Here is a 12,437-nt window from a genome sequence, read left to right as displayed (position 1 = left end):
GGTTCTCATTCCACGAAGAGTCCTGCAGACCTACAGGCAGGCCCACCTCTGTCCAGGAACCTTTGCAGGGGAGGCCAGGTCCAGGGTGGAGAAGCCCAGGCCTCGACAGGAGGTCTCACTGTGTCCTGATGTGTGCTCTCCAGCACATCACGTGCCAATTCCAGGCTGCAGTTTAGCTTCACATCTGTAGGATTCAAGTATCTCGTTACCTACATCACATGCTTGGTGTGCATATGTAGAAACAAAATAATAAAAGAGGCCCTGAGTGTTGGCGCCCAGGGTAGGTCACCCGAAAATATGCCTCAAAGTGACTTAAGACAGAGCCAATGCAGAGGGACATGCTGACTTTCCTCTGTGTCACCCTGAAGCAAGAAATAAACCTCCCATGTGAAAGGTGCTCTCCCCACATCTATGCATGGAAATGAAATTGTCCTTCACCTCACGCCTTCCACCTGCCTTTTTTCTGTGGAAAAACATTTAGCCAAAGAATAAGTTTAATCAGAGAAGCGAGCAAATGCAGAAAGAAAGGAAAACTGTCCAACAAGACTAAAAACTAATAGTTTAGTTATTAAGCAAATCAAGGACCTTTAGTTCCTCCTCAAGGGCTATTGATAATATTCTTGTCCATGGCCCCTGAGCGGTCTTATAGATACTGAAACTCCCACCAGGAGGAAGAAGTTAACTCCATAATGACCAGACTGTAGCCATGACATAAGCTGCCACAATTGCAAGAACTGGCCTCAAAGAAATGGGAACAAACCGACCCTGGACCTGAAGATTAACTCTACTTAAAACAATCAAGAGGAGGCTGATCAGACCACCACATGACCAACTGCAAGACGACTGTCACAGCTGACTCTGCCGTTTCTGCCCGTAGCCCCTCCTTCCGCCTATAAAAGTGCTTTCCCACAAATGCTCAGTGCGGGGTGGCCTTTGGAGAGAAGTCAGTCCCCCACCCCCGGGTGCAGGCAGCCAAAATAAAGCAAACTTTTCTTTCACCAACTTTGCCTCTTTATTGGCCTTTCAGCACCGAGCAGCCGGACGCTGCTTTCCTTTGCACGGAAAGCACTCTTATCACCAGGGATGGGGAATTCAGGCCTGGAAGCCTCTATGAACAAACCTTGTTCCTTCTTTTTTTTTTTTTTTTTTTTTTTGCGGTATGCGGGCCTCTCACTGCTGTGGTCTCTCCCGCGCCGGAGCACAGGCTCTAGACGCGCAGGCTCAGCGGCCATGGCTCACGGGCCCAGCCGCTCCGCGGCATGTGGGATCTTCCCAGACTGGGGCACGAACCCGTGACCCCTGCATCGGCAGGCGGACTCTCAACCACTGCGCCACCAGGGAAGCCCAGAGCTCTGTTTTGTTAAGGGGCCCCAGGGTGAGTTCTTATTTTGGCAGGACCTGTTCTGAGGAGTGGCTGGAATCTTTGCATTATTGTCATCTTGTCTAGAAGACTGCTGTGTTCTAGAGAGAACAAACTAAACAAGTTGGTTAAAAGAAGGCAGGGGTCAAAGATCAGTAAAAGAATTATTGTAACCAGGGGCCCAAGTAGGAGTAAGAACGAGGTTATGTTTCAGAACATTTTTTGATGGTGGTCCAGGTACTGTCAGCGCTTGGGTTACCCTGTCCAAAGTTAGAATGACCATATCGTAACAATAAATTTTACCCGTGACGGATCTGAGTTTATGAATGATTGTAACTCGAAACATTCAATGGATTTAGCAACGGTTGAAAACACAATCAATACCTTGAATTATTATTAATAATTTTAATTTATTTTGCCCCAGAGAAGAGTTTGACAATTACAATTTCAGTAACACATTTCCATAATTTTGACTTATACCTCTTAAAAATTAGATACCACGTTGTTTCATAATAAATGTTTCATCTACATCCCTCACATTTGAAACTGGATTCCAAGTGGATCTAGAAGACGTAATGTGAGGATAGCTAATGTCTCTACATTGAGTAACATCTAAGGCAACAAACCTAACATCACATGAGGACACCGCTAATTTCCAAGTATAGTTCCTGCTTCTTCTTTACTCAGTGATCCCAAAAAAGATACAAAATTACCTAAACCGTCTGGTCTCAATGTTCCTGAAGTCCACACCTCATTCTGAGCTTATACCCTCAAGATTTTATAAGGGAAAACACAGAGACCATCAGAAGGACCTGTCCACGTGGCCCCCATGAACCCACCACGATCAGCCCTTCTCCCTCCCATCACGATGGTCAGGCCCTTTTGCTGTGATCATCACTGGTAACCTGCAGAGCAATATGACTTAAGTCTCCCCACTTCATTTCCCATCACCCACTCGGCGTCTCTAATGGATATTCCCTCCAGCATTACCATATGATCTGGTCTCCAGACATAATTCCTTCCAATTAGCTCCACAAAGGAAAAATAACTTTTTTTTAGTCCGGGTGCCCTAACACATTTTTCCTAGGGTTAAATAGACACTAACAACACATCCCCACCCACTGAAGCATAAAGACACCTGTTATATATCCTTCTATGTTAACATGAATTTGGCTGGATCTCCTCTAATCCACCATCTCAAGAAGGGCAGGTCAGATGCTGGGGCATCTGTACAAATGCAGGCCCTTCTTCCACTTGCTGAATAATGGGCCCACCTGGTTCTAGGTTTTAGATGCCATCCCTTCCGCTCCCCTATCCCACAGCGTATCAGCTCAATTTTCAGGTCCTGAAAACGAGGTCCAGACTTGTCCTGTGATTCTTGCCCATATTACTTTTGTTGGGTCTCCTATTATCAACATTCAAGCAGGCAGATTCTTTAGAATTTAATTTACTCTGCAAATATTATTGGAAAAGCTAGAAGAAGTATCGTACTCGGTTCATGAAATTGTATGGAGTAAATATCTTCTCATAGACAGTAGGCTTGACATCAGTCAGTGTACAGGTGAAATCACTGGGCTGAGGGAGAACTGACCTGCCCCAGACCTACAGGTGTGACCTCTCAGGGCAGGAGTTGAGCCAGGGCTACATGTACAGGGTGTCAGTCAGAGATGGGGACTCACATTGGTCTTTCTGGTTCCCAGGAGAGATAACATCACTGATCACACTCATGTCAACATCCAGCACCCTGGCAACCCCACTATAAATTTCAGACATACCATTACCATCGTGATCCCAAATTTACATCCTTGCAGACTGAAATGCAGATGGTGAGGGCACACCCTCAGTGCTCACAGAGAGATGCGATGGAGCTGTGCTCTGCTCTCCAGCACCCCTTACTGATGTGACATCAGGCACAGTCCCCGGACTCAGTGACACAGGGACTCTGGAGAGCTGCTCTCAGGTGGTCTTTTCAAGGGAAACTGCTTCCTGAGGTGGGGGCTTTCCTCTGACCATGACACCCTCATACTCTGCAAGCCATTCACTGTGAAGGTTTACTTCCAAGAATCATGCATGTTCTCTCACCCAGTGCAGTGGGAACTGTGTTCCCTGAGCTCCAATGTCACTGGCTGTGACAGAGTTACAAATGAACACTTCTAGAAGGAGTGAGTCTGTGCACTGTGACCAGATCACCTGCCCAGCATGTTGGAGTCCTGAGGAGCTTCCAGGAGCTGTCTGTTCTAGACCTTGGTAGCCCTGGGGATTCCTCAACGTCCACCCACAAGGAAGGAGCCCTGAAGCTCATGGTGTTCCTGCAGACACTCAGTTGTGCACAGGAAACAGGCAAGTCAGGCTACTGGCCACGTCAGCAGTGCCGGGATCCACCACCATCTCAGCAAGAATGACTACCTTGTCCACAAAATACACTGTGTGTTTAGTTGTTAAGAGTAAATCCACCTCCAGAGCAACTCTTGATAATATTTAAACCTTTTCAGGTGAAGAAATGTTCACCCAAATTAAGGGAAACACGAAATCCGTTGTGAATTATGATAAACATTAAATTTTACCTAACTCTGTCTGAATTCAATGTCATTATTACATGTATGGTTTGTCTCAAATACTTGCGCATCCAGGAAATAAACATGAGGTAATGCAGAAAGGAAAAAACAAGAGTCTGTGTCTGACATCTTGGAGGACCCTGAATGTGTGAAGGGTATTTATGTGAAATATATACATCCATGGGATTAAAGTCTATTCCCCAAATCTGCCGTTAATCCTTGAGCACAGCTGACTTCTTAACTAGCCCTTCAGCATCATTTCATTCCTGGACACAGAGACCCCCAGGCATAGGGAGGGGACCCCAGGTGGGGCTGAGTTCTCGGAGGGCACAGTCAGCACCCTCCTCAGGTGGAGCCCCAGAGACTGGGACCTCCCTTCACTACTTTCCGATTTTTATAGACTGGTCCCTCCCATATGCAAACATCCTCTTATGTCACAAGGTAAAAACAAAATACCAGTTCACTTAAATTCGGGTTTCTCCTCATGATTGAATAGATTTTCTGGGCTTCATGAATCTCATCTGCAAGAAGATGAATCCACTGTGGTTCTTCCTCTTCCTGGTGTCAGCTCCCAGAGGTGAGTGTCTCAGGGATTCAGACGTGAACACATGGGGAAGCTGCATCTGAGCCCATGAGTCACCGTTGTTCTCTCTGTCCACAGGTGTCCTGTCCCAGGTGCAGCTGCAGGAGTCGGGACCCAGCCTGGTGAAGCCCTCACAGACCCTCTCCCTCACCTGCACTGTCTCTGGATTCTCATTAACCAGCTCTTATGTAGCCTGGGTCCGGCAGGCTCCAGGAAAGGGGCTGGAATGGGTTGGTGCGATGAGTTATAGTGGAAGCGCATATTATAACCCAACTCTTAAGTCCCGGCTCAGCATCACCAGGGACACCTCCAAGAGCCAAGTCTACTTATCGCTGAGCAGCCTGACAACTGAGGACACAGCCGTGTATTACTGCGCGGGAGACACAGTGAGGGGAAGTCAGTGTGAGCCCAGACACAGACCTCCCTGCACCGAGGCCCGTTACCACCAGGGGGCGCACAGGACCCACCAAGAACAGGGCTGAGGCCTGAGGCAGATGCAGATAAGGGCTGGGAGGGGATTCTTGGTAGAACCTGTGCTTTCCACTTCCTGCTCAGGAGCTCCACCAGACACCCTCTTCTGTATCCTACTAGTTCATTGTTGTGGATTATGTTGTGTCTAGAAAATTTTGTGTGCATGTACATATTTGCTTAATTTTATTTTTATTATAGTTATAGATATATAAATATATCTATATCTATACATACACACACACATATAGTATACAGGAATTAAGGTTGGTTTTCATGTCTTTAGTTTTCTTTTTCACAAAGGAGCTCAGTACAACCCTGAGCCTCACCGTAACGTTCAGTGTGAGACTGATGTTTGTGAAACTGGGAAATATCCCGGGAAGGCACATGAGACTTTTAAACATTATTAATTTTTGTCCTCTTTTTGTACATGTGGAAGGAAGAGACACACCATCCTGCTTTCAGTCAACCTGCACAAGGAGGCTGAGTTCTGCAACATGCAGTGTTACAGACTCTAAGCCAGAGCGCCCCAATTCTGCACATGCAATGATCCTCGTTATTCACAGATTACATATTTTCAAATTCAGCTACGTGCTAGCTTATTAGCACCCCAAAATTAATGCTGTCATTTTGTGATCTTTCACGGACATTTACAATGTGGCCAGTTCTTTGAATCACCCAACACACACACACACACACACACACACACACACACATTCCCTTCTGAGGTCTGTCAAGGAGATACTCCCTTTTCTTCTTTTAACCCCTGTCATGTAAATGAGCACTTTCTAGGGTCAAATTAGTGCCATGCTTTTCACATTTCTGTGATTCTTGGCGATTGTTTAAAGTAGTCCCAGGCATAGGGCTGAGGAAAGTCTAGTGTCCCTACGCACAAATGGCTGTGAGTGGACTTAGGGAAAATATACATGAGACATCAGCTTCATTCAGGCATGCGTTATATGGCCATGGGTGGTGAAATGATACTCATGTCTCCAATATGCAGCTCACCCAAAACATGAAGAGAAAACTCGCTGCTGCATATGGGATGCAGCCTTGGAAACTTGCCTTAATTCCAAATACAGCCTGGCAAGTGAGGGCTTATGGCCAAGAAGACGGTGGGGTGTAGTGGACTGGAAATTATTCAGAGAAGAAATACAAGCTAAGGGGATTCTGGTTACATAAACTCAAAAGGATTCTTGCTAAAGGGAGACCAGGGTGATCAGATACCGTGTGGGTGATAGGAGGTTTGATGACTTTGATCAAATACTGGGGGTGATCAGAGTTCAAGGGTAAGGGATTCTCATTATTCTCTCTTAGCAGGGCTCTTGACATGCACATATAAACACAGAAGCCCACAGGTCAAGACTAGTTGAGAAGAGAATTACAAGGAGCCTGTTGCCTAAGGGGTGGTCAGGGGTCTTTGTCACACTTAAGAAGAGGAATAATGAACACACAAGTAAAGCACGGATGCACAGAGACACACAGAGAAAAGACCATCTGAGGACTCAGTGAGAAGACGTCCATCTGCAAGCAAAGGAGAAAGGCCTGAGAAGGACCCAAACCTGCTGACACCCTGACCTTCGACTTCTTGCCTCCAGGCCTGAGAGGAATCCATTGCTGTTGTTTAATCCACCCAGTCTGTTATTCTGTAATGGCCACACTAGCCAACGAGTACACCTGTAATATAGACGCAGATAGACATATATGGAAATGTAAGTATCGTATTGGAAAAGAAACATCACCCATTCTTCAGAGGTGACATGAAGCAGTGTCCACCCTGGATCTCAGCCAGCACCCTCCTCCACAGCCCTAGAGAAGGACCAGCTGGGACCATCTTTATATGGAAACATGCTTCCACCTGCACATCACACCTAGGCTCAAGGGGAAAGCACAGCACCTGTGCTACTCAGAGTCAGGGTTCTCATCTTCACTGACATAACTCTCTGAAAGTCAAAGCATTGATCAAAATGAACATGAAAATCTTCTGGTCATTCCTCCTCTTGCGGGCATCCCTCAGCTGTGAGCATCTCCTGGGTCTGAGGGAGGTGGAGTTATGGGATGACATCTGTGAAGTGGGTGTCTCCTTGATTCTCCTTCGCAGGCGTACTGTCCCAGGTGCTGCTGCAGGAATCGGGCCCAGGACTATTGAAGATCCTCTCCCTTACCCGCTCAGTCTCTGGATTCTCCATCACAAACGTTGCTGACTGCTGGGACTGGATCCCTCAGCCCCCAGAGAAAGGGCTGTGGTGACTGGGGTATTTTGGTTTTGGGAATAGCACAGCACACAGGCTGTCTCTCCAGAAATGACTCTCCACCTCAGAGACAGCTCACAAATTTTGTGTTTCCTGCAGCTCAGCTCTGTGATGACCTAGGACACAGCCCTGTGTTACTGTCCCAGGAGGCCCAGTGAGAAGTCAGGGGTAGTCCAGACAGGACCCTCCCTGCAGGGGCCGCTCCAACCACCAGTGGGTGATCAGGGTCATCAGGAAACAAGAGGACCCATTTCAGGGCAGGTGCAGAGGATGTCACGGAGGGATTTTCTCTCAGAAGCTGTGGTTTCTCCACTGGATCATTGCCGCCCTAGAAAGCCTCATCCACAATGATTCCAGGGAACTTTCTTGTCTCTAAACTTGAGACTTTTTCATGGAGTCAGGCTTGTCTGTCTTTCCCCATCTATCTTAGGAAGAGCCACACAGAAATATTTCTCCAAGAGACCTTTATTTGAAGGTTAGGTCACTACTTTCTGTTAATAGTTGTCAAGTTTTTAATCGTTTAATCACATAAATAATTTTTACTGTTGAACTTTAAATCTGCTTTCCGCCATCAGATGGATTTCCAATTCCTCTCATCCTGACAATGTCTCCAGTCCAGTCTGATGCAACTCCTTTCACTTGAATAGAATGAGTCATGTTGATATTCGGAAATTGATGTCCATACAGCACTGCAGTCATTCTCTGCTCAGGGGACCATTGGAAATTTCGGGACACAGGCTGGGCTGTAACGTGTAGGCTGTGTTGCCTGCACCTTGTTATCTAGTGTGGAGATTGATAATAGAAATTTAGATAAAATAGAGAGATAGATAAAAGAGAACAGAAACAAGTATATCCTAGTCGTATGGAAAATAACCATAAAAACTGACTACATAACCCTTTTTTAGGGAGTGGTAAAGGCTCGAAGGTGTAAAGATGATACAAGCACCCGTATGAAGTTATTTGAATAATCATAAATATTCAAACAAATTTGGTAAATACTTTTCTAACGCACTCCTCAATTCCATGGTGAGTGTCTGGTTTTCTCTCTGAGAAATTGACAAATATATTCCAATTGGCGGCCACTGGCATCCTTCCAGCAAGCGGATGAGGGGCCTTTTGCTCTACATCATCCCCAATCTTTGAATTTCTTATTATTTTGCCTTTAACTGTTGTAATAAGTGAGTAGCAGTATCTCGTCATGGTGTTATTTTATGTTTCCTTAATGAAGAATCTTGTTAAAACCTTTTATCTCTTCTTTGCGGAAGTATCTTCAGATCACTGGCACAGGGTTCATTATTTTTACTTTTTGTTACTGTTGTTGAGCTGTGAATTTGCTGTATATTCATGATACAAGTCCTTTATAAATATGATATTAGAGAGCACATACTCCAAGTCTGTGCCTAATTCCCTTCTCAGTGAAGTTATTGTTACTGTTGCTGTTGTAGGTTTCAGGACAGAAATTTTAATGGGTACAGAAATATTACAAATTTATTTTATGAATGATGTTTGAGATATTATTACTAAAGATTCATCATGAAACTCAAAGACACCCATAATTTCTGCCACGTCCCTACACCAGGCCACTTTCAGGGATGGATGGTTAAGTGCACCTTCTTGAAGGGAGGATGACCATGATGAGGTACCTGAAGTTATTCCTTAAGGGACATTTATCCTACCTTCCCCATTAGATATATTTATTCAATCTCTTTATATAAGTATGAATCAAGATACTTGTTTCAGAACTTGTGTTAAGGTTATATACTAAGGCATTTTCTTTGCTTCTGTAATTGTTACAGCTTGTCACCCATGAGGAGCTCTTTCAGATTGTCTCCTGTATCCCCTTTACGGGCACCCATCCATTGGTGTGAACACTTCCTTACTTTCTGGTGCCACAAGAATCTGCAGGATAAGCATGTGTATTCTCTTCTGTGGCCCTGGAATTAGCCAGGCCTCACATGAGTCGTGGATCCTTTTCTGGAGAATAGCATTACCAACCAGAAGGGTGGGTATTAAGACACTAATGCTGGTGTCCTGTCCACTGGCGGCATTGCCTCTAGACCCATAAGCTAATAGACCTTGGAAATATGTCTGTGTGCTCTACCCCACGTATACACACACACGTCTGCAACTATCTCTGTATCTCACCTTCTGACCTGTGTGAAGGTAAAAGTGAGATCATTCTTACATCTCCGATCCTAGTGCAACATCACTTGGGGAAATCCAGCCTTTCCCCCTTGCTTCTCTGTTACTTTCCATCCAACAGTGAGATGCCTGGCTCCACCGATGCCATCCAGCTACTAATTGTTCAATTCCACATGCACAGTAGTAACAGAATTCTTAGCCGGATTCCTGATGAAAATACCGTTATCCACCGGGTTCTAGTGCTTACGTGTAGTGCTTACAACTTAGCCTTCAGACACCACACATTTCCAAGTGACCTGGGTCAAAACCTATTTCTCCACCTTCTTCAGACATGTTAATTGTTTACATGTTAATGTTACATGTTAATGTAAATGTTTACATGTTAATTGTTGATGTTAATTGTTAACATGTTAATTAACATGTTAATATGTTAATTCAAAAATTCACTAAAATATGAGGTATCATCTGTACAGTGTGCATCGTTCCATCCTTGAGTCTCTGCCTTATAGATGAAATTTATATTTATGTTCAATAAGGTTCACTCTTTCTCCTATTACTATATATATTTTGACAAGTTCATAGTGCAATGTTTCCACCACCGCAATTTCATAGAGAAGAATTTCACTATCCTGAAATATTGCCCATGTTTCACATATCAAACATCTTCTCCCCAATTCCTGCTAAATGCTCATCTGCTTGCTTTATATATAGACTGAAATTTTCCCAAATGTGAAATAGGTGAAATTGAAAGTTTTCAGACCGAATTTTTAAATAACAATATGCATTTAGGATTCCCTCATGTCCTTTCATGGTATAATAGTTTAATATTTAAATTGCTGAATACAATTCCACAGCATGGATACATCACGCATTGTTTATGTACTAATTTATGGAAGAACGTATTTCTTGCTTGCATTTTTTCTCAATTGTAAACGAAGAGACCACAATAATTCATGGGCAGTCGATGATGGAGCTCTAAGTTTCAAGTCAGTTATGTAAATATTACGAGCATGACTTCTGGGGTCTTACATTAAGCTCTGTCTAGGTGTGTGAGTGACTGCACGGAGAATGGGCTCTGATGCAGAGACCACTCAGCTGACCCAGGCATCGTGCTGAAAGGATGTCAGAGCCCAAGCAATGTCCACACGAGGTGGACCCAACGCCAGCCCTCAGACCTGGCTGAGCCCCAGCCTACAGTCAGGGTCACCCTCCCTTATACGTGAGTGTGCATCACAAGAGCAGGTACTGCAGGTGAACTTGAGCCTCTCACAGCGATCCTGCATGGGGCAGGGTGGGCTTCTCCTCCAGGCCCTCCCTAAGCAGAGACGGTGAACAAAATAAAGAGCTGCTGTCAGTGTAAACTGTCAGGAGTTGTGGCAGGGTTTTGTGCATGAGTCAGCACCTGGAACATTCTTATGCATTTCCGCCTGCGATCCTATTTCATATGTGGTAAGTATATGGCACAGTGGGACTGGATGAGGGGACAAAGGTCATACTGTGAGCGGAGATGCTATGAAACAGTGCAGATCCAAGTCCAGGGCCAAGGTCCTCCCCAGGATGCAGGAGGACCTAACAGCTCAGGCAGGAATCCTGCGCTGTCCCAGGTAGGAAGACACACCTGTGTGGATAGCCAGGTAACACCATCTGACTCACACTTTAGCAGGACCACGCTGACACTGGCGAGGTAGTTACTTAGGAGACGTTGGGACACTATTACACCCTAACCACACTTGACCTCAAAGCATCCATTTCTAGTTTAATCTTGTAGTAGTTTTTGTTCCATTCAGCAGCCTATGGCAGCATTAACAATCTTAGTCTTTGTTATTCTGTGAGCATTTGTCTCTCTCCAAGATTTAAATTTGTTGCTGTCTTCGTTCTATAATTATCTGATGTAATGGTGAGATTTTGATAATGTGCAACTTGCCCCATTTTGAGGCTGTTTTAAGAACACTAAATAAGAAGCATTTTCTCAGCTTCTCATCTCTCTGCGTCTCCAAGACGAGTATCAGCTTTATTGTAACACCCAGAAACTGGAAAGAGTTCAAATATCACACATCAGCTTAATAAATAAGCCAATCATGCTATGATCATTCATTAAATGCAACCTGTTATTAAAACCAAGGCTTCTTGATGCACACAAAAACATGAGAGTATTCACAAATATTTGGACAGAGTAAAATAAGCCATAACAATAAATATATATATATATATATATTGTTTTGAACTTATGTTATGTTCCGATTTTTATAAATTCTAGAAAATGAAAAGTAACCTGAAGGAACAAGGGAAGATCAACGGTGATGTGGGGACAGGATGGAAGATAAGAAGGGACAGAAAGGCGGAAACCCAGAAACTACTGAAAATAATGAGAGGAATTGATTTGTTCTCTCCTGATATTGCTGACTGCTCCGTCAGTATTCATCTGAGTGTGTGCGCTTTGTTACATGTCAAGAACCTCATTAAAGTAATTACAAATGAAGAAATGCATGACTTGGGAGGGAAGGAGTGAAGGGAAGATACTGAAACATAAGAGACTCTTGAAAATACTTCTCATCAACCCTGACCCCCTCCATATGTTTTAGGTAAACACGAGAAGAGAGCAAAGTCATCATGACCTCATTACAGGAGGGGGATCTGGAAACCTCACCCGGGAAACTCCAAATCTGTCCTCTAGTATGTTCCAGGGAGCAGCCTGGCCCAGAGCTCAGGAGCAGATGCTGGATCTAACGGTCACCCCATGTTTCTCCTTGGACACTACACACACTCTCCATTCCTCTAGGTGTAGTTTACACCTCTAATATGAGGGTAACAATGACAGCTACATCACGGGATGTGAGTGCATATGTAAGATGATATATGGGTCCTAAGGGTTTACTCTGGAACAATCACACAATGAAAGTTATATTTCCCAGTTGCTATCAACACCACAAAATCCAAGACTCTGACACCTGCTCTGAGACCCTGCCCTTTCTGAGGACATTCAACGACATAGCCTCTTATATACTAGAAGGTCATGCAAATAGGGTCCTTCCTCTCCTGATATAAAGCAACCCCAGCCCTGACCCTGCAGCTCTGGG

The 12,437-nt window shown here is 44.5% G+C and overlaps 1 gene segment (V, D, J or C); it reads left to right on the top strand.

Moving 5' to 3' along the window:
- The first annotated feature begins 4,415 nt into the window (after window positions 1-4,415).
- Window positions 4,416-4,904, top strand: LOC101290368 (immunoglobulin heavy variable 4-59-like). The segment is given in 2 exon segments: window positions 4,416-4,492; window positions 4,577-4,904. Coding segments are annotated over 2 exon segments (395 nt in total).
- Window positions 4,905-12,437: the final 7,533 nt, after the last annotated feature.

Source organism: Orcinus orca, chromosome 2 (assembly GCF_937001465.1).
Source record: "Orcinus orca chromosome 2, mOrcOrc1.1, whole genome shotgun sequence".
Lineage (NCBI taxonomy): Eukaryota > Metazoa > Chordata > Mammalia > Artiodactyla > Delphinidae > Orcinus > Orcinus orca.
Note: the sequence above shows the minus strand (reverse complement) of the source record. Positions and strands in the feature narration are given on the sequence as shown.